The 24395-nt window shown below is 33.0% G+C and overlaps 1 protein-coding gene across 1 annotated transcript; it reads left to right on the top strand.

The window, feature by feature from the left end:
- The first annotated feature begins 1390 nt into the window (after positions 1–1390).
- LOC139092345 (arrestin domain-containing protein 17-like) lies at positions 1391–23444 on the top strand. Its single transcript, XM_070642694.1, has 4 exons — positions 1391–1457; positions 2760–2855; positions 3232–3742; positions 23339–23444. The coding sequence occupies exons 1-4, from the start codon at positions 1391–1393 to the stop codon at positions 23442–23444; spliced, it is 780 nt and encodes a 259-aa protein (XP_070498795.1).
- The last annotated feature ends 951 nt before the right edge of the window (positions 23445–24395 follow it).

The raw sequence follows: 24395 nt of genomic DNA, 5'->3' as shown, positions 1-24395 counted from the left end.
TGATTCGGTTCCTGTAAAGCTTAATTTCTGATAAAATTGATCAGAAAAGCTCATATTAAGCCTTTAAGTCCCTACATTGATTGCTGTTTGTCAAAATTGAGCTCAATGTTCCGGGAAAGCTCTTGATTTAAAGCATCTAAATGAAGCAATTCTAAACATTTCTATGGAACTTCCATAATATTTTGACATTACTTACACCACATATTTCCAATAATACATAAAATATCACAAAGTCATCCAACAATTCATCCTCATTTATCCAGAATAATATTAAATTCTCATCATGTCAAAATTCCATCAAAAATTATGAATATAAAAGGCAATGTACTTCCACTACTTCCTGATAATGTTTAATTTAGTTATTATTTCCATAACAACATTCATAATCATCGTGTCATCTCAATAACAATAAAAATTTTGTGCAATGGAGCATTTTTCGTGTTTTGTATGCCAAGGATGTACTGAGTTGGACAGGGGTGAGCAACCTTTGTGCCGAGACACGATCTATGTGGCATGACATAACCTGTGAGTCGAAACATTATCTGTGTGTCGGAACACGACCTGTGTGTCGGAACACGAACTGTGGGTCAGAACACAGCCTGTGTGTCGGAACACGACCTGTGTGTCGGAACACGGGCTGTGTGTCGGAACACGACTTGTGTGTCGGAACACGACTTGTGTGTCGGAACACGACTTGTGTGTCGGAACACGACTTGTGTGTCGGAACACGACTTGTGTGTCGGAACACGACTTGTGTGTCGGAACACGACTTGTGTGTCGGAACACGACTTGTGTGTCGGAACACGACTTGTGCGTCGGAACATGACCAGTGTGTCGGAACACGACCTGTGTGTCGGAATACGATCTGTGTGTCGGAACACGATCTGTATGATGGATAATTTTCGGTCAGTTCCAAAAACCGCACGCCTTCTGCCACCAAGTTGTGCCGGAGCACACAGGTTGTCCACCACTGAAGTAGAACATCACAGAGCAAGGAAAATAGAAAAAAGCAGCATAGAACCAAGACTAAAAACAGCTCCTTCCTTCATCAACAACATTTCTGTGATGATTTGACAAAAAAAGGAACGTCTTCTTCCTATTTTCATGCACGATGCTATTGGCACGAGTAAAAAACATCTCTTTTCCATTCACTTACAGCAGTTCCTTTTTTTATCCAGCATGAGACTTAAAGTAAAGGAAGCAGAAAATGTTATTTTTTGGCATTTACGGAATATTATAAACATTAACCGTAGTATGCCATGAATTGAAAATAAAAAATACAAAATTTTTCGTTTTATTTTTGGAAAAAATTCATATCATGTTGACAAAAACAGCTACGACCGTACACACAAAATAACCAATAATAGGGAAAGAGAGAGAGAAGGAAATAATGGTCGAATGTGCTATCATATTCAATGAAAATAACGACAATATTAAGAGCGGTGAAATTATATCAGGTAAATATCCATAATTGCAGTTAAAGGTACAACAAACATGATCATTTCGGACGGCGTTGCTGTAATCGTATTATATTGTGGCTTACTGTCGAATATTTTAAAGGTAAAATGCCTTTTTTTTGGTTGAATCTATTAAGCTCAACATTATGAGCAGTGCTTTAAATTAAATTAACGTAATAACAATTACGAGCTTTCAAAACAGATGCGACTCAATTTGTTAGGACTTAAATTATTTTATTGACCAAAATAAATCATGACTGGAAGCTTTTTTAGGAAATTTTGGAAAATTTAAATGCTCAATTTGTATTCCTGGAAATTTTAGATTGATTATATTGGTACTTCCGGCAAGTTTAAATTGACATTGAAGTTTCTGGGAAATCATGTTATGGATTGTGTCAAGCTGTTCCGATTTGCACAAATTATTCATGGCTGCGCAGCCAAGTGACTGTCATATGGCTTCCGGCTTCCTAGTGGCAATTTTTATGGCAATTATCATGAAAATTGGCACTTGGCTGTAATTTTGCCGTCATCTGGCTGCCACGTGGTTAGTCATCTGACCATGTTGTCATCATTTGGCTGACAAGTGACCGTCATCTAACTGTCATGTGGCTGACATCTAATTGTCATGTGGCTGTCATGCGGCCGACATCTGGCTTTTATATGGCCAACATTTGGCTATCATGTGGCTAACGTCTGAATGTCTTGGGTGTCATCTGGCAGCCATATGGCCATCATCATGTGTCTAATATCTGGCTCCCACATGGCTGTTATCCGGCTTCCATATGGCTGTTATTTGGCTGTCATGTGACCGTCATCTGGCTGTCATATGACCGTCATCTGATTGTCATGTGACTGTCATCTGGCTGTCATATGGCTACCACAATCTGGATGTCTGATGGAAGGATTCGAACTCATGAGTTTAGTGGCAAATTTGCATCCGTTCAACTTCAACACCATCATTCGTCGCTCATTTCCCACATATTGTCAAGTGAGCTATTCTTTTGAATAATTAGACCAACCACATCCAGCATGCTCACCTACCAAAGAATCATATCGATTACTCAAATTACCAATTCCTCCTTTTTATATCCAGGTCAAAAAATTAATTCGAATTGTCAATTCATTTACCCTCCAATTTTTACTCATACTTAATGTGAAACAGTTCAATGAATTCAAAATAGCGCCCGGACATCCCACGGATTTTGCATATACCTCCGTATCCACATGATGCAGCATCGCATAAAATTACACAATTAAAAAAAAAGAAGCCCAAATGATTTATTTTATAAAATTATTTTGCAGGCATTATTGAATTAACGCTATCGGATGAGAAAAAGTTTCGTCATATCCATGTAACAATTGAGGGTATTGGTGAAGTGAAATGGCCGTCATTGACATGTAATTAGATTCATTAAAATCATTATATGTATCAGAGTGTGGCCGTCTCAAATTCGAATTTTTCGACATTAGATTGTCGAAAAATTCGAACAGTTCGAACTCAACTTATTTTGAAATAAAAATTTACGTTATGAAGAAAAATAAAAGTAACGGTCAAAAAAAATTTGAATATTAACGTCAAAAATTCTTTTTTTGAAAAAGTTAACGGTCATTTTTGAGAAAGCCACACTCTGATATGTATGTGGCTACTAAACTAGTTTCAGTCATTAGCACTCATGCAAGTATGGCAGGCAAAATTTACAGCATCACATCTACCGCAGAATTTTGTGCATCATATCCTAATTTTTCTATGTTTTTATTTATGCTTAATTTATAGTTTCCGACAGTCCAATGTATTCAACATTTACAAATTTCGAGAATTATTTTAAGGAAGTCATCCATATATTTGACCATAATGATCCATTTGGAAAGACGGAAGAGTTTATGCTGTTAAACAGTGGAATACACAAATATCCGTTTATATATCAATTGCCAACAGCATTACCATCAAGTTTTGAGGGAAAATTTGGTTATATACGTTATACAGTAACAGCTGTTCTGGACATTATGAATGATGAAAGTATTACAATAGTTAGACCATTTAGACTTATAATTGGACATAATATAATACGTCCATATGATTTACAAAATTATCCATTTAGAGCTGAATTATCAACAACATTTACTTATTGTTTATTTCCACGACCATTATGTATTGTGATAAGCATACCACATACTGAATTTATTGTGGGCGATGACATTTTACTCCACGTTGAGCTGGTTAATCGGAGTTATGCTGTTGTCAGTAAAATTATTGTGGAATTTATTCAAATTGCTAACTACAAAAGGTGAGTGCCTACATACTTTAACATATTATATAGCTGTACCATCAGTGGTGGGCAACCTTTTACTTTTTGCGGCACACCTTGATGAAAAGCTTCGACCAAAACCGTACACGGCATACGGTTCATGGCATTTCCAAACATTTTTGTCAACACTCTAGTGTGCCGCAGCACACAGGTTGTCCAACACTGATTTATACAGTAATCTATGAAATTACTAGTAAAATTGGACATTTCAACATACTTGCTTACTTACTTCCTTGGCAAAGACCCACGACTGCCCATCGCCGCATTTAGACGTTCATCTGAAGCTGCATCTGTCTTTAGACAACTTCTGCCAGCTTCTAATTCCCAGCACTTTTGCATCGTTGCTCACATGAGCTCTTTGGTCTACCTCGAGTTCTTTTCCATCCAAAATCTGCACATAGCTACATGGAAATGCACTTAGAATAATTTTAATGTGATTGAAAAGGATGTAAATTTCCAGTAAATCTATTTTAATCCCTAAGAATAGGATTTACAAAGAATTTCATTTTAACCATACCCAAGATTTTGTGATCCTTCTTCTCGGAAGTACACGATTTTTCTTTTTTTTAGTTTGAGTTTTAAAAATATATTTTCACAGGAAGTACACAGCTTATGCGGTGAAATGGAAAAGAAATTTTAAATGCTAAAATTGACTCCCAAAATCACCTCTACCTTCTTGAATACGCTCCGGGGAAATAACATTAGTGGCCTAACATATCAAAAGTCGTGGGTTCAATTCTAGATCATGTCTAATTTTCGAAGTTTCTTTGTCATTTCACCGTTCTTGTTAAGAAACTTGGTTCATGTTTTGGGTTGGAATTTTTTGAGGTCTATGACACATAATGTGCCTTCATTTGCATTTTGGGTATATCTAAAAGAATAGTATTTGAATGATTTTTGTCGAAATCATGCATACAAGAATTATGACTAAGTGCATTACAGGGTATTTTGCAGGGTCTTGTAAAGGGTGTGCTCTTCAAAGATTGTATATAGCACTAATTGGTTAATCAATCAAAAATTCAACAGGACGACAACTTAATAATTCTTACTTGATGTCTGATTCGATGTAAATCCTATAGGTCGGCATTTGGTTCAAATCAGTTCAATTCGGTTTCAATCCGGCAACATGTCAGAGTCACGTCGGGATTTTGAAACTGTTAATCGACAATTTGGGTATAATGAATTGCTCTGTAAACCAGAGTTGCAACTATGACAGGCAAAAACCGTAAAAATTCTTGATAATTTATATGGTTTTGTAAAAACTTACAAATTATCAAGAACTTGTACGGTTTTGGCTTGTCACAGTTGATCGTTTTGCAACTCTGCTGTAAAATAATGTCTAGTTAACCCAAAGATCTAGAATAAATTATTTTGATCTTCATTAAGAGTTCATCATTTTTATTATGGCTTTGTAATAAGCCTAAAGCTTTTAATGGCTATTTTGCGTGAATTCTAATTAGATTTTAATGAGTAAGCCCAAATACATTTCAAGCATATAGTTTTTGTGCTTTATTCAAATGTATTAAACAAAGAAACTATATCATGAACAGGCAGGATAATCATGTTGTAGTATTCTTGTTCCTACAAAAAGAAGGGCAGAGGTCATGCCACGAGCTCGAACTACACTTTTCCACTACATATTTCATAAAAAGAACTGAATTGTTGAGCATTTACACTAAAGCTTAACTTTAAACAGCCACAAAAATCTCAATTTCGTCTTAAATGTCAATAAAACCACAATTTTCATTGTTTGATTTTCTCTCAAAAATGTTTCGATTAATCTGATTCCTTTAAAAATCAACCACAATGCAAACAGAACCTGTTCATATCAATCTGATACAATCTTTCATTTTCGTAACCCAAATTTCAAACATTTTCCTTCCATTTTCTCCTTTATGTCAATTGTCATGATGAAAATCTGAAATCATCACTCAAACCGTCCACAAAATTCATCCATCCATCGTGCCGGACACAAAAAAAATAATGACAAAGTAAAATCCCAAAAGAAAATAATAAAATAGATGAAAGGACATTAACAAGAGTAACTGGACCAAAGATTGGACGAAGGCATTCAGTAAAGTTTACGTGCAGCATAAAAATTCCTAATTTAATACCACCAACTCAACGTCAATCATGTCAAATCATTGAGATCTATTATAAAATTCAAGTACGTTTGGATGCACGATTGCTTCAATTTATACGCTTGCAGCCATCATTGACCTTACCAATTTTGGTTGGAATTGAATCGATGAATGCTTTAAATCATGGACGAGATTAGGTGGATTGAAGGACATATACAAATAGCATGACGAATGATTATGTTTAAAGATGAATCTTGCATTGGAATGGGAAATGACGACGGGAGCAGCAACAAAAAAAAGCAAATTAAATGGAAGATTCTAAAAGGGATAAAAAGTAAATGCTTATCATAAAATACAAACCAACCACGAAAATCCCTTCAATCGAGAAATTGATGTTTACGATGTTATTTACCTGTGAAAGGCATAGTAAAGAGGAAAAAATGATGAATAAGAAGAACTATGTATTCGGCTAAGGTTGGTTTGTAATTGGGGTTACAATTTTAAGAAGCTTCTATGATGCGAGAATGGTTGAAATTTAACGGTTTTTTGAAAATTCAAATTTTAACGGTTTTCGAAAATTTAAAATTAACGGCAGTCAAAAATTCAAATTTACCGGTTTTCTAAAATTCAAATTTGAACGGTCTTAAAAATTCAAAATTTGCAGGGTTTAAGAATTCTAAGTAAACGGTTTCCAAAAATTCAACGGTTTTCAAAAATTCAAAATTAACGGTTTTCAAAAATTAAAATTTCAATGGTTTTCAAAAATTCAAAATTAACGGTTTTCTATAATTCATATTTTAACGATTTTTGAAAATTCAAAATTTCAACGGTTTACGAAATTTCTAATTTTAACGGTTTTCAAAATTTATAATTTTAACGGTTTTCAAATTTCAAATTTTAACAGTTTTCAAAAAAACCAAAATTTCAAAATTTTCAAAATAAAAATTGAACGGCTTTCAAAAATTCACATTTTCGAGTACCCTGAAATTTCAAATTCTCAAAAACCGTTAAAGTCACCATGCCAAACTGCCTTCAAATCCACACAACCTCCAAATTCATCCTTCCAAAAAGAAAAACAACAAAATAAGAAATTGCTTGTTGTTTCTTTCTTTTTTTTCTAATCCAATGCCTTAACCTTTTCCTTCTTCCACCTCCTCCTGCTTCTCTTATTCCTTATTATTTTTACGCATACGTTACCTTAATCGTATACACTCACATCGTACACATCCTCAACGATGTTGATTCAATTGAAATCGAAATAAAATAAAATAAAGGAACTGATACGGTGCAGACACGATAGAGTGAGTGCAAAGACATGGAATGGAAGAAAATATCTCGATAAGAATGTAAAAAAGCGGTAATTTTCAACAAGGAAAAGAAATGAATGTAATCCACACCTAATGATAAAGACATTCAGGTAATGCCGTATTGTCAAATCATTCAAGTTGAAAGTTTGGCTGATCAAAGAAGTTTGAAGGAAAAGAAGCTTTTTTTAAGGGGAATTTCAGTGGGGATATTTGGAAGTTAGGGAGAAATGAGCTTGATGGGATGGATTTCAAGGACATTGAGGTTAGGTTTACATTAAGGGTTCCTGATTTTGAGACCGAGACTAATATTTCCCGAGTAGTCTCAGTCTCAGTCTCAGTCGTGACACAGTCACAGTCACAGTCACAGTCACAGTCACAGTCACAGTCACAGTCACAGTCACAGTGACAGTCACAGTCACAGTCACAGTCACAGTCACAGTCACAGTAACAGTCACAGTCACAGTCACAGTCACAGTCACAGTCACAGTCACAGTCACAGTCACAGTCACAGTCACAGTCTCAGTCTCAGTCTCAGTCTCAGTCTCAGTCTCAGTCTCAGTCTCTCAGTCTCGGTCAGTAGAATTTGTCGAGACTGAGACTTCGGGAAACCTTAATCCACATCCAGAATGGCATAAATCTTCAAATTATTGAGACTTCTCGGTTGAACATCGATCTGAACTGTCCCTAACGTCTAATACTTTCAAGTTGAAGAATTGGCCACATGCTTAGCTGCCATGCAACTGTCATCTGTGTGTCATGAACATCAAGTTGTTTGTGGCAGAAATGTAGTGTAGTTGAGGGATAATTTGATATTTTGTGCATGGATTGCCAATATTTTGAATTGAATCTTGTCAAAAACAGCATGAGGATGGGCCCTATCTCTCCTGGATCCACGTTTGTCTTGTTGGATAGCAACGCCATGTCCCGATTTGAACAGCATTAAGCCATATTCGAGCTTCCTTTCTCCTCCTAGCTACGCATCATCCTCGGACAATTTTAATAATCCACAGAAGAACCAAAAACGTGTCAAAATCCAGAACTTTACCCTACCCCACCCCAGCCCTATGATTACTTATTCCTTAAAAATCACTTAGAAACGTTAAGTAACGTAAGTAAGTCAGCAAAAATGCAGCATAAGAATCTTCATTTAAAATCTTATAAAAAGCACTCAGGAGAGACATCAATATGGCATTACCACCTATAAAGAACTAACAAGATGAAGAAGAAGAAAATCAGGGAAAATTGATACTTTTTTTTCAGTCTAGTAATCTTCATTTCAATCTTCCCTAAATTCCTTCTTTTTTTGCTTCCTTTACAGAAAATAAAAAATTCGTTGTATCAACAATTCTTACTGCCTTCATATTGTCGCACAGATAATTCCATGTCTATTTTCCTTTATTTTCAAGAGTACATTTTTTGAATAAGGAATTGGGATGATGGAACAAATCGATTTTACACACAAAGAATTTGTAAGTTTGTACAAATCGAATTTTCATTGAGTATGGGGTACTTATGCTGTTTATTTTGGATATAAAATTGGATTATATTTTTTCAATTTTTAGTGCATTTTAAAATGTTCTTGAATTTTAAGGAGTTGGTATGTGAGTTTGTTTTGGGGATGTGACATGAAACTTACTTACTTGCTTTACTTCCTTGGTTGGGGGTGCACGGGGGTCCATTGCCGCGTTTAGAGAACGTCTGTAGACAGCTCTATCTTCATATAAGTTCTGTCAGATCTGCATATTGAGAACTTTAGCTCTAACAACCAATCCAGAAGCTTTTCGGTCTATCAATCGATCTTCTGCCATCCACAAAGTCTGCAAATGTTAATCCTGTGGTCGTCTGTTCACATGATATGCCCATCTTAAGCGATTCACTCAAAGATTAGTGACAATATCGTAATAGTAACGTTAAACACACGCTTTTTGACTATCTAATAAGCGTTACGTAATTAGTGAATGACCCCTTATTATTTTGAATGATTCTCAGATTGTTATCTGCATCAGGATTGCATTTGTTTGGAAATTGTACTGAAAATCGAGTTATTTGGTTTGACATCGTTATTAACGGCTTTTTGAGATTTAAGTATTAACGAATTTAGGAATTTCGAATCGAATTTTAACTGATTCTTGAAAAACGACTTTTTAACATTTGAATATTAACGAATTTGAGCATTTTGAATATAATTTCAACTAATGTTTGTAGTTGAACACCCCTTTTGTTTACGATTCTTTAAAATTAGCAAATTTCGGCAATAAATTGGACATAAAATCACAAAATTAGACTTTTAACCATAAATACACAGCAGTAAGCATAAGCAGCTAAATTGCAGCTGTTTAAAGAACTTAATGTGAACTTTAAAAAAACCTTCAAAATTACATAAAAATTAGCAATTTCATTCAATATAAAAATTGTTATTCAAAAGAAAAAAAAGTCATAAAATCCACCCCTAAAACCTTAAAGATTATTTAAGACAGATTCAATTCACCAAAAAAAGAAAGGCGAATAAATTTTTGTTTTATCGATCTATAAAATCTTCAATCGTATTATCATATCCGAAAAATCTGTAAAACTAAAACTTTTTTTCATACCCTCAACATAAATATCCATTTTTAGTTTCTAAACTAAAGCATCGTCTATCCATTATGTATTCTGATTCGACAATAAAATCGATAATCTTTATCTTCACTATAGATAGATGATGATGACGATAAAGAATGAGAAAATCTCATCGAAGGTAAGTCCAGCACAAACATAAAACGATTAATCATACATAACACAAGTTTATGGGGGGACATAAAAAAAGTTTTCGATTTTTCATTCCACATTTAAGTGCTTGAATTTTTACGAGGCATTCTGAATGCTTTTCTCACAATAGCGATATTACTGTGAAATATGGTGCCAATGTACAGAAAAAAAAGTGAGATAAAAAATATTTTTTTTTTTGTATTAGAAAGAGAAAAGATGGTATAATAGTTTTTTATGTCGTGTATAGAGGCTTCGTCTTTTCAATTTTTAAGATTCATAACTTTTTCACTCATCTTTGTGAAAGTAGAGGATATGAGGAGGAATTGTTGGGCTGTTATTGGATAATTAAAGAGGCATTTTAAAAAAGCAATTAGGAATCGAGAATTTGAAAGAAATTGATCCGGTTCAAAAAAAATTGAACCGGTTCAGAAATGGTTGAATCAATTTAAAAGTTTTTGAACCGAATCAATGATCTAAATGAGCCAATCTAATTAAAAAATACCTAATTATGATCAAGAAAAATTGATCCGGTTCAAAATCAGTTACTTCTCTTCAAAACAGTTTATCCTGTTCACAAACAGTTGATCCAGTTCAAAAACAGTTGATCCGGTTCAGAAATAATTGAGTCAGTTCAAAAACAGTTGATCCAGTTCAGAAACAGTTAATCCAGTTCAAAAACAGTTGATCCGGTTCAGAAATAATTGAGTCAGTTCAAAAACAGTTGATCCAGTTCAGAAACAGTTGATCCAGTTCAAAAACAGCTAAACCAATTCAGAATCAGTTGATCCTGTTCAAAATCGGTTGATCCGGTTCAAAAACAATTGATCCAGTTCAAAAACAGTTGATCGAGTTCAAAAACAGTTGATCCAGTTCAGAAACAGTTGATGAAGTTCAAAAACAGCTGATCAAATTCAGAAACAGTTAATTCAGTTCAAAAATAACTGATCCGGTTCAATAGTAATTGATCCGGTTCAAAATTTCATTATTATTTTAAAAATTAAGCAAGTCAATCCTAAACTTGCTTCTAGTCATTTTTAAAAGCGCCCAAATATATTCAAAAGTAGTTAAACCATTACAATACCAATTGAACCGGTTCAAAAGCCCTTCAATTGATTACAAATTATATTCAATCCAATCAAAAAGAGTAGCCAATAACCAATAAGTCATCTTACCAATATCTATCAAACCCATCTGCTTTAATAACCTTTTATTAAAAGACTTTCTTTTATTAAAGATCCTCATTCAAATCTTCATTGTAGCAAAATGTTTATCGACCTTACGTGCTTGTGGTGCTTCACATCTTCTTCTTTTCCAATTAAAGCTCAAGCACGTGAATTTGTCAGATAAAAAAAAAAAGATTTCTTTAACAAATTCAGCAACAAAACATTCAATTGAGCTTGTGTAAATTGATACTTTTGAGACTATCCATTTCATAATGATACCGAGAATTGTAGTTTTATAGTAACTCGTACCTTCTTGTGAGGGGTTGAATGACTTTCCTTATTTTTTTGAAAAATAAGTTTGGAATTGAAAACTTTTTTTCTTCTGATGCCTAAAAGTCTTTTGTTGTTTTCGGAGGAATTGGATTGGAAAAAAAGAGAAGAAATTTAACAAGACCACTTGGAAGTCCCTCATGGAATTCTATTCTTTTTGCTCCAACATGTTCTTCATTCTTTCTCTTTTTTTGTAAAGAACGTGTTTCAATGTGTTTTTCTTATTTTTTGTGTGTATGTGAGTAAGCCTATTGTGTATTCGGAAGGTATTTATTTATTTCTGTGTGAAAGAAAAAAAAATTGTTTGTAGTTTTTGATTCTGAAGAAGTTGGGAATAGTGCTGGATGTTTGTAGTATGTCTATGTAGCCAATAGATTTAGATGTAGACAAATTGTCAGGATCTTGCGTTGATCTGCTTTCAGTCGGAAAGACAAATGGAGTAGAAATAGCCTAAAAGGCCCTCTCAAGCCAAGACAACTCTGTCACTGGCCGTACAGATCAACTGTGGTCCATGGCCTCCCTCATATGTCGCCCATAACTGGTTCAATCGCCGGCTTCCGCCTGCCAATTGTCAATACCAAATGCAATGCTGTCTCTATCGACAGCTTCCTTCCATTAGTTCTTCGGTCTACCACGAGCTCTTTTACCATCCACAAAGTCTAGAATCTGGTCTAGGGCTAGAATTATGCTAACCAGATGTCAAATTTTCAGGCATTTTAACACCATAAGCTTTCCTGTAGAATAACAATGAATTTGGCCTCTTAATATCATCATTCTATTCCTTTTCTTCTACGCTTCATGATCCTGATCCTCTCTTGAATTCAACGTTGCCTAGTGCCTCAATCTAGCTTTAATGTACAAAAGTACATTCAGCACTAGAACAGTCAAAGCTTCTGATAAGAAACAAAAATTTGGAAATTGTAGGATTTTAACTGGCCACCTTCTAATAAATTACTTCAAACTTAAACCAAGTCTTGTCCAATTACTTCATAGTGATGCTTAACTGCCCTTGATGTTCTATGATGTATAAATGGGGATTATAGACATCTCCTTCTTTTATGTGTTAGATCAATTAATTAAAAGCTACTTTTTGCAAATGATATATTCCAAGTTATAGGAGCCGAAAGACAAAGATCTGATTTCTGCGCTCAGAAACAGGGTTCGATTCCCAATAAATTAAATCTTTGAAGTTAATTGCATTTAAAATTTTGTTTATTTTTTTGGATTTGTTTAGTCAACTAGACTTAATTTTAAGCACTAAAAATGCTCTGGAAGCTCTAAAACATCCTACAACTACTATAGCCAACGCCAAATCCACATCAAAGCAATCCAAATACGCGTCATCAAATCCAACCATTTTCTCAATTCAATGACTTTTCAACTTTTACACTTCCACAAGTTTCCATTCTTCTCTTAAGTCATCATCCTTTTATCATTCATATTTTAGTTCCTTTCATTGTACAAGAAACCGAAAAAGAAAATTCAAAGGTCATGCCCAAGAGACGTATCACAAAGAAGTTTCTGCTGCTTTTTTTTTGGGAAATAACCTCTATAAAGTTCAGCATTAAGCCATGTATTAGCGAAGTTTGTCTATTGTTTAGATGCTGAAAATAAGTTTTAGCCTTGATAAAGTTAGAAAAATCCGTGAACTTTTTGAGATAATTTTTTTTAAAGGCTTGCTACGCCTCTGGCCATGTCGATAAAGAATTCATTTCTCTTCCAATACCCGATTTTGAAGTTACTGTGCATGATATCACGTTCTCAAACACTCGAACGAATTCCTTCATCTTCCTTTTCATTTTTCCATTCATATCCACCCCAAACCCCTTTCATCCTTTCCCTCAAAAATATACTTAAAGTCATATTGTATAAATATCTACATTCACTATACTATTTGGCGATATAAAGGAATAGAAGATCCGATGTAAATGTGAAGCAAGTGAGAGGAAAGAACGAAAAAAAAAATTTTCAGATAGCGATAATCCAATAAAGATTGAAAAGTTTCTCTTCTTTTTATTCCCTTCACTTTTTTCTCATCGTGCTACTTTCCCAACATCAACAATGTAACAGAACAGAAAAATGTGAAGGAAAGAAAGTTTTTCATCAGAGCCACAAAAGAGAAAGAAAATTCAATGAAAATTGTTACTATTTTCTTTTACTTATACATGCTTTAGGTGTTCTTTTGAGGTTTCTGAATATTCGGAGAAGGATTTGAATTAGTGTGGGCATATAATGTTATTTTTGGAAGCGGTTTGGCTGATTTTTGATTTGGTAAAGGCTTTGATAGTTGATTGCGTCTGATGTTTTTGATTTGATAAGAACTATTTGAGTTCATTACTTGCATACTTATTGTGACTAGTTTAAAGTGGATTGATCTGATTCAATATTGACTGATGAAGTTCAATTTTGTTGATCCGGTTCAAAATTATTGATCCGGTTCAAAAGCCATTTAATCTTGTCTCAAAAGTCTTGACTTTCTAAAATTATTGATCCGGTTCAAAAAGTGAACATTCTGGTTCCAGAAGTATTGACTATCTTCAGTGGTTTTGATCCAGTTCAAAATTATTGATCCGGTTCAAAATTATTGAACCGGTTCAAAAAAAATTGACCCGGATCATGATTGATTAATTCAGAACTAAAATAATTGCTTTCATTTGATTGTTCGGGCTCACAGATTCTCAAATTTAGGTCTGAGTTTGACTAATTGATCCGGTTCAAAAACTGGACAATCTGATTCCAAAAGCATTGATTTAGTACGAGAAACTATTGATTCAATTCAAAATTGATTTATTCAATCTTAAACTGATTTTTCGATTCAAATTTAATTGATCCGGTTCAAAATTGTTAATCCGATTCCAAATAGTTTGATCCGGTTCAAAAATGTTTGATCCGGTTCAAAATTGATAAATTTAATCTATTACTGACTGTTTTGATCCAAGTTTTATTGATCCGGTTCAAAATCTTTCAAATCATTCCCAATCCTAATGCATATTATATTCTACATGCTTAGACATAATAAACTAAATAATACCATACCATATAAAATCTCCCTAATCTTAAAAACTATAAAATAACCTCAATAACATCCATAAAATTTTCTAGTAAAATCATTAAATGGAATAAAAGAAGTTGGAATCATCTGCAATTGTGGTTAAAATGCATTCATTCCCTGACCACCAAGAGAGCCATAAAAATAGCATTAAAATCGGCCAATTTTAGCAGCCAAAAAATCATCTCTCACACAAAGTCTATTCTTACGTTCCATTGAATCTATAATATAATATTATTATATTGAACATCATGAAGCAATTTAGATAAAGCTTACTGCCTTGATGCTTCTTTTCTCCAACGGTATTAAACAATTTTCCATTTCATCTAAAATACACTGTATCTAGAGTATGAACTTATGTATGATAGTATTAAGTGAAGGGAGGAAGCTTGTAAGGGAGATGGAAAGACAACATTTGCTGCCAATAGCAGTTATCAATTGCTTCATTGGATTAAAGCTATTGTCATGTTTGTTATTTTGGCCAACAAATGATTTTCATAACAGAAACAGTCAGTCACACATATATTTTTTGTGTATCTACATATGGATTCAACTAAAGCTAGTCATTGCTGTAAGCAAACGGAATAAGCATTTGAATCAAAACATTTAGTATGAATTGGAAATCAAGAAATTTTGTGAGGAAGGCAGTGAACTTTGGATGGATTATGAGGACGCATTTTGCAGAATTTTCACTTTCGAAATTCAAAATTTCACTTTCGAAATTCAAATTTTCACTTTCGAAATTAAAATCTTAACTTTCGAAATTGAATTTTTCACTTTCGAAATTCAAGTTTTCACTTTCGAAATCAATAGCTGTATTTTTGAAATTCCGAATTTAACTTTCGAAATTGAAGATTAACTTTCGATATTAAACTTTTCACTTTCGAAATTCAAAATTTTATTCTAAAATTCCAAATTTCACTTTAACTTTAAAATTTCACTTTCGAAATTCAAAATTTTCTCTTTCGAAATTCAAAATTTTCACTTTCGAAATTCAGATTTTTAATTTTTGAAATTCGAATTTTCACTTTTAAAGTTTATAATTCTTAATTTTTAATCTAAATCATACAATGTGACCATTTTACCAAATCCAACAATGAAACACTTCAAGCTTAAATTGAAAACGTTTGCACAAAAAAAAGGAACTAAATCCCATTGCTCCATTCTCTTCAATCTATAGTAGCAAGTACTTTTGAGGCATTTTATGAAAATTGAAGTCGTCTTATAATCCAATTGAATGAAACGAATCGAATCGGGTAGAAAATGTGGCAAATTTTGGGGAAAAAATAGTCTATAAGAGATGAACAGAGAGAGAGCAGGCACAGGCAATAGTCAGAAGATTAGAATTATACTAATCTACGGAAAATTGGAATTAATTCGCATGACGATAGCTCGGTAGATGTAGAAACGGAAGTATCCAATTCAATGCAGACTCAATAATCTGTGAAAGCTGTATTCACTCTTTCACTTCTGTCCTCAATTTTGTGATAATAGAAGCAGCAGTTCTATTTTACACTAAATCAGAATCGACAATTTAAGAATTTTCAATTTCTGATAGTTTATTGGCACGTGCTTCAATTTGATGCTTTTATTTGTTCTTCTGTGTCCTTAAATGATTAAATGAAGGAAGCAATTTCTTAATTTAATTTAACTTCATTTAATTTAATTAATTATGATTTTCATGCAAAACTTTGCTATAATTATTCATTATAAAAAAAAGTTTTTCTTTGGCATTGTTGTTGCTGTTGATGATGATGCTGACGTTCATTTCAAAAGAACAAATATTTGTATACTTTATGAATTTTAAGTTTGTAAACAATTTTTTTGAATTATTTAAAAGAGCATTGAGGACTTAGAACTTTTAATGAACGAACTGAATTCTTCAGTTTTTGGGAGTCGTTCATAAATGATGTACTGAAAGCTGTTAAAAATTCAAATTTTACAAATCTGCTCAAATTCAAATTCTACAAAATCGTCAAAATTTGAATTTTTCAAAACCGTTAGATTTCAAATTCTACAAAACTGTTAGAATTTAAATTTTACAAAACCGTTAAAATTCAAATTCTACAAAACCGTTAAAATTCAAATTAAACAAAACTGTTAGAATTCAAATTTTACAAAACCGTTAAAATTCAAATTTTACAAAACCGTTAGAATTCAAATTCTACAAAACCATTAGAATTCAAATTCTACAAAACTGTTAGAATTCAAATTCTACAAAACAGTTAGAATTCAAATTCTACAAAACAGTTAAAATTCAAATTCTACAAAACAGTTAAAATTCAAATTTTACAAAACCGTTAGAATTCAAATTCTACAAAACCTATAACGGTTTCATTCATATTCAAACTTTAAAAAACAAATTCTAAAAAGCCGTTAAAATTCAAATTTTACAAAATCGTTAGAATTCAAATTCTACAAAATCGTTAGAATTCAAATTCTACAAAACAGTTAGAATTCAAATTCTACAAAATCTTTAGAATTTAAATTCTACAAAACTGTTTGAATCCAAATTCTACAAAACCGTTAAAATTCAAAATCTACAAATCCGTTAAAATTCAAAATCTTCAAATCCGTTCAAGCATTTAAAATCAACAACACTTTTGTAACTTCCAATAATGACTGACTTCCCACAACAGCTTATAAAAATTTAAATACTGAAACATTCAAAAATAATTCTAAAGCTCTTAGCAAGCTTCCCCCCAAAGGAGATTATTGACAATACTCAAAATAACAATTTTTATTGGTTCATCAACATTGAGGACTTTGAGAATTGAACTTTATTCAATTTGAGATTTAAAATAAAGCGATTTAAAATCCAATCACATCATGTTTCATAAAATGCCTTAAATAAATACACCAATTCAATATTCACGAACTATCAAAGCTTCTCATCATTATGCAAATTTTCATCCTTATTTTCAATCTTCTGTGTGGGAAGAAAAACTCGAGTATAATAAATGACGACATCAACTTATTTTCTTATTTCAATAATCCTTAATTCCTTAATCAAATAATCCTCAAAATAGATTTGCCAGCTATGAAGCTTAACTCTCTAAAAGCTCATTTTCATGGAAGCAGCACATGAACATTTTCGTCTTATTAAATTTTTTTCGGTGCTACTTGTGCTAATCTAACGGCAAAAAGGAGGACATCAGTGTTGGGAATATTAAGTTGTGCTTGCTGTGATCTTTGAGCATATACAAAATTTGATAATTTAAATCAGATTTTTCTAAAGTATTGGAATTAAAATTTTACAAAACCGTTAAAATTCAAATTTTACAAATTTTTAAAAATTCTAATTCAAAAAAACAATTAAAATTCAATATCAAATCTTAAAAAACCGTTAAAATTCAAATCCTGTTTATTCGTTAAAATTCAAATTTTACTAAACCGTTTAAATTCAAATCTTACGAAGTCGTTAAAATTTAAATTCAAAAAATTCGTTTAAATTCAAATCTTGTAAATTCGTTAAAATTCAAAACTTAAAAAGCCATTAAAATTTTAATCTGATAAATCATTTTCAAATCTTAAAAAGCAGTTAAAACTCAAATCATCTAAATGCGTTAAAATTTAAATCTTACAAAACTGTTAATATTCAAATCTGATAAATCCGTTAAAATTCAAATCCTACAAAACCAAAAATATTCAAATTTTACAAAACCGTTAAAATTCAAATCTTAAAAATGCATCAAAATTCAAATCTTACAAAGCCGTTAAAAATTCTAAAAACTTACAATCCCAGCCCTGTACACAAAAAACTTTATTAATAATTTGAAATTAGTCGAAACTTTGACCTTCTTTTGCTCCTTTCTCTTTGTCTATATTCCTTCACTGTGTGTATGTAAATGTACAGCATGTTGGTATAGAGCCAGTAAAGAGACACAAATGAAGACGAGAAAGAAACCAAGCAAGCAACTTGCAAGGAAGTAAAATGACGATATGAATGGAAGAAGAAGGCAAAGTTTTTAGTTTTAAATTAATTACTCTTTTATTTTAATTCATGTCATACATTTTCATAACAATGAAGACGAAAAATGCTTCCTACTTCCTCGTTCTTGTTTTGACACTTCAATTCATGAAGAAAATGAGACACAAAAAAAAAATTAAGCGCAATTCCTTTTCATGTCGTCATCGTCATCATTGTTTTATTATTGTCAGTGCTGCTGAGAAGAAGACATAAAGAAAGATATAAGGATGTGCTTTCATACGTATTGCATGAAGTCGTCCGGTAGTTAAGAATATTCTGAGGGAGTTATTGTTCATAGTTTGTGTCTAAAGAGCAACTGCCTGTCAAATGACTTACATTAAGCAGTTTATAAAAAGGTTTTTGAACTTTTGAGGTGAATCCTTATTGAGGCGTCGACAGTCAGTAATAAGTAGCTTTAATAGGATTATTATCATGACATTAAGGTGAACTTTTGATACATCTTGAGGGAATGTTGGTACATTTTGGTCATAAATGTCGGATTCGATGATAGAATAAGAATTGACTGATCTGTAGCACTTCTGAATCATGCCTCAAAGGGATGCAGCTGACTGACCTCATCTACCTACTTCGCTGGACATTCGGATCATCTGAGAATCTCAGAATTGCAAAACAGGCACCTGTGACAGGCAAAAACCGTACAAATTCTTGATAATTTAAATGGATTTTCTTACAAAACCATACAAATTATCAAGAATTTGTACGGTTTTCGCCTGTCACAGGTGCCTGTTTTGCAACTCTGTCGGAGATCCATATTTAAATGGTGTCTGAAGCTGTCTGTAGCTTTCCAACTACCAAAACCAAATACCTCATTATGGACAGTCTCTTTCCAGAGATCCTAGAGCAGTGGTGGACAACCTGTGTGCCGAGGTAAAATAATGAGCTGCGAATAATTCATCGAAATGCCATAAACCGTATACCGTGTACGGTTTCGGTCGAGGCTTACCTCCAAAGTGTACCGGGAAAGATAAAAGGAATGCCCACCCCTGCCCTAGAGATTAGGCGTCAAAATTCATCCATTCCGAGATATTTGGCGCCAAAACATGACACATTAGACACACCAGTCAGTTCATGCGTTCTAACCTCAAACCAAACACCATGACATTGCATTCCATACTTCACTAATCCCCTCATATCTCCCTCCATAAGGACTTGTGCCTTGCAGTTAGCAGTCATTTAACGACTCAACAAAATATGTATAATAAATAAAATAACAACAACTGGCGGAAATATAAATAAATTAATTTCATTTCATGGAGTGTTTAATGGTTTACTTAAGGAAAGAATAATAATTCATTCCCATGCTTTATCTTCTCCTCTTTCTCTCTCTGTCTTGTCTATTGTTTTAGCAAATGCTTCCTCATATTTATGGTACATCCACATTTGTGATTCTACTTCCGCTATACCTAAGAATGAAAAAAAAATATTAATTTGAAATTCATTTGTGTGCTGCTTTTTTTCATCTTCTTTCATCATCAATTTGATTCAGTTTCTTAAGGAAATTCGCCTTTCAAGTTGAATTAGAGATAACGAGAGGAATGAATGGATAAATAAAAGAAATAATGATTGTTGATTGCTGGTTTGGTGATGACTAGGCGCATTTTTAAAAGGAATTTTTAACTTTCGAAAATGGAGTTTTTAACTTTCGAAAATGGAATTTTTAACTTTCGAAAATTGAATTTTCAACTTTCGAAAATGAAATATTTAACTTTTGAAAATGGAAATTGCAACTTTCGGATATAGATTTTCGAAAATAGAATCTTTAATTTTCGAAAATGAAATTTTCAACTTTCGAAAATGGAATTTTCAACTTTCGAAAATGGAATTTTTATCTTTCGAAAATGAACGTTTTAATTTTTGAAAATGAAAATTTTAACTTTCAAATTAGAATTTTTTAACTTTCGAAGATGGAATTTTCAACTTTCGAAAATGGTTTTTTTGACTTTCAAAAATGGAGTTTTTGAATTTCGAAATGGAAATTTTTTATTTTCGGAAATTAGATTTTTGATTTTCGAAAATTGAATTTTAAACTTTCGAAAATTTTAACTTTCGAACATGGAAATTTTCACTTTCGAAAATATAGTTTTTAATTTCCCCACAGTTTGCAACTTCCTGAATAGCTCCTCAATAGAGTTCATGAACAGTCAAACTGTCAACAGCACCAATAATGCGAAAAGTTCAGCAACACAAAAAAAGCCCGATGAAAATCATTTATTTGAGATGAATAAAGAACAAAAATTTGTGAGTAAGTAAGTAATATAATGTATTCATGACCTCCATTAATGGCAAAATTGATTTTTTATTATAGCTATAAATTTTACTTCCGTTTACCAATTTTTTTTACTCTCCTTTTTTCCTCGCATTTCAACTTTTTTTCCCGCGAATTTGCTATCGTCTTTTGTTTCATCAACCGCTCATTTGTTCCTTTTTATTGTACAAATTTGATCATGAAATAATTTGCAATTCTTGCTCATTTCCGTTGACTATGTTTGCAGTGAGCAAATTAACACAAATGGGAAATTAGATGAATTTGAAAAGCGGGTCTGGGGGGAGTTTCTGCGAGATTAAATATTTTATGCTAAATATTTCATTTCAATTTAAATTGTGATGTACTGACGGTGGTGTAGATTATTGTTTTTAATGTGATGGTAGTCTAGGGATGAGGAACTTTTTGAAAGATTATGAAGAAGTGCAAAATTAATCGAGCCATATATGGATCGAGTCATATATGGATCGAGCCATATAGGGATCGAGCCATATAGGGATCGAGCCATATAGGGAGCCATATTGGGATCGAGCCATATAGGGTTTGAGTCATATAGGATAAATCTGCCAGTTTAAGAGAACATTGACTGAAAGGATAGGCAGTCGACATAGAGTATGTTATCCTCTATGTTGTGAGACACATGAGTTCAATTCCCAGCAAAAGTGTTTTTTTTTTAAATCATCCTCATAGAAAAAAGGCTGTTGATAGACACAGACAGTTAGTAATCGACATAGATCACCATCACAAACTAGTTTTACTGCGCTTAGGTGGAATCCACAAGTCAAAAGGCGCCTTGGTACTCCAAAAGCAACTTGGCGTAGAACAGTAATGCGGAAATGAAATGTCAATAAAATGTCAAAATATGGGTAAAACAGTAATTTATACAAGCTTTGTGATGTGACAGATAGAGTCAGATGGAAAGCCTTCTGTAATAGTCTAGGCTCCAAGTCGAAGCATTGTTCCAGTCAGTAAGTAAGTATAGGGGACCAAACACTTGTTAGCCTAACTAAGATGGATATCGCTCTTACTCACTGTGGTGCCTGAACAGACTAGAATCTGGGATATCGAGCCATATATAGACGAAACTGCCGATCCGAGTATAAGGTCTCTGTGGCCGAGTGGTTAGCCAACAATTCGGATATCTGTACCTATCTTTTGTGAGTACGTAGGTTCGACTCCCAACCGAGACCGAACTCTCAATCCATCATACACAAGGCTCAAGACAAACTGGACCCTTCAAAAATAAATTGAGTTTCGGAACTGATAAGTTCCGCCAATTTGAATAGTTATTGTAATTCCGCATTCTTGAAGCAAATTCTCTACTTAAAAGCATTTTTAGTTTTATCCTCAGTTCCTCTACTAAGCTATTATTTCAATCAACTCCTCACTATCTCAGTCAGGATCTCAGTATAAACCGTACAGTTTAAGTTGAGTACATATTTACAAGATATTCTTAACTTTTATAAATATTGACAACAATTTTTTTAATTAACTCTTACTTCATCAACAACTACATCAAAGTGTATAAACAAGAAAATATTTAAATTATGTAGAAAAACAACAATTATAGCTTGAGAAAAACTTTTTTATAATAATTTTATTACCCTTAAAAATAACTTTTAGAGAATCTTAAGCATGAAAAAGAACTGAATTCTTCAAACTTAATTATAACAGAATCTCATAAATTCTCGACTCGACAATCTCTTCTTGATTAAACAAGATAATTAATTCAGCTCATCAATAATTCAATGGCAAAGTTTCCCATCCTTTTTAATTACTTCCAATGCTTCCTTTATGCTGTATATAAACTTTTCATTTTATTTGTTGCCTTATTGTACTTCATTTTATTGCGTGTGATACACGAATAAGGATTGTGTCTACAATTTTAATACAAATACATCTCTCTCATTTACATTACTTTACAGTCATGCATACACACATATTCATTGTCATTTTTAGAGTGTTTAACATATGAAAAGTAATCTTGTGAATTTATCTACGAATAAATAACATTAAAATGAGATAAAATGTTGCTTCTCATTAAAACTTTTCTTTTTTTTTGTGCCTTTCTTTTTTATGGCGACATTTTAGGAGAGAATGATGACATTGGTGGCTTCTTGTCTGACTGCTATTATATCTTATAGTTCTTAAATGGAAATTCAGCCTTTTTTATGAATTTTACTCTATTACTATGCAAAGTGAACATGTTGAATTGTCTTAAAAATGGAATTGAATGATTTCATAAAATTGGTATTTTAAGTGCTCGACAGAATGTCAGGATAGAATGTTACATGACAATAGGCTTGGTGATAGCATCTCAAGTGGTTGATGTTGCCATATGTAGTAGAAATTGTAAATTGATTGGTGTGGCTTGTAGATATTACGTGGAATTGGTTGTTGAATTGTTGGAACATCGACACGTTGGTGATGGGTTCGAAACTCGACTGGGCAAGCTTCAAGGCATTGACACATGTTTCATCCGAATGAAAGAATTCTTCATCTCCATACAAAAATTTCATCCGGATGAAAGATTGTATGGGCTGGATGAAAGCAGATGACGAGTGTCAATGCCTTGGCAAGCTTCAAAGCATTTTTTAGTTGGACAATCATTGAAAACATTAAGTTGTTCATCTTTTACAATAGAAAGAGATCAACTTTACAATCATTGGCATCAGAAGCATGTCCTGAAATCGAGACGACACCAAAGCACGAGTGTAGTCCGGGTTATTTTGTATGGAAAGCAAATTGAAGAATCCATTTTAGAATGGCGATGGCGAAGTACAAGAGTATGATGCACAATACATGCAGCCAGTTCCACATTACCTCTCGTAACCAAGTGCCTATCTTCGACCTTCTCATTAGCAAAGGAGCCCTATGATTCACACTTGATTAATATTAACTAGGAATCAAGTAAGAATGGAGAAAGGAGGTTACCCCGAACCTCCTGAAGATGTTCCTATCTCGGATATGTATATCTTGCTTATCGCACCTTGAGAACGCTTATGTCAAAAACAATGATAGGTATGCTCTAAAATGATAATACTTTTCTAGATTATGAGCAAAATCTAAGGAACCCATGTATAAACTCTAGTTTCAACGATTTAGCATAACAATGTTGACTTCAACCGTTAAGCATCATCATGGGTACAGTTCTATCTAGAGAACCTAGGAGTATTCTCGATAGACTCATCCAATAGACTCATTGAATGACTAATGTACAGAATCAATTTTACGACTGATAATCCACAGCAATACATCAAGCTCCTTTATTCCCTTAGAAGCTCACCTTCCAATTTCACCTTCCACAACAAGCCACAAGCGCTCTAAATTATCAACAAATCGAACGACAAATTATTTTCCACTTCATTTCCACTTTGTTTTACATTACCATTCATCCTCAGAAAAAAACACTTGCTCCACACGCTTTTATCTTTTTCTTCTACATTGAATCCATGTTTGTTTACTAATGTTTCCTACATATGCAAAACAACAAAATATAAATCCTTATGAACATACATAAAACTTTGCTATGCTAAATTGTATGCAAAAAAGCTTCCGAGTGTCATATAATGCTTGACTTCAGTTTTCTTTAATCCATAACCTTACTTTTTTTTTGGGTGATATTACTGCTGAAAAATATTTTGTCGACTCCTGCTGATGCTCTAATGCTGCTGTACAAAAGTCTCACGGTTCATGTGGA

Source organism: Chironomus tepperi, unplaced genomic scaffold (genome assembly GCF_022539635.2).
Source record: "Chironomus tepperi strain 1889 unplaced genomic scaffold, CSIRO-AGI_Ctep_v1 contig_298, whole genome shotgun sequence".
Classification (NCBI taxonomy): Eukaryota; Metazoa; Arthropoda; class Insecta; order Diptera; family Chironomidae; genus Chironomus; species Chironomus tepperi.
This window is presented reverse-complemented; position numbering and strand designations above follow the sequence as displayed.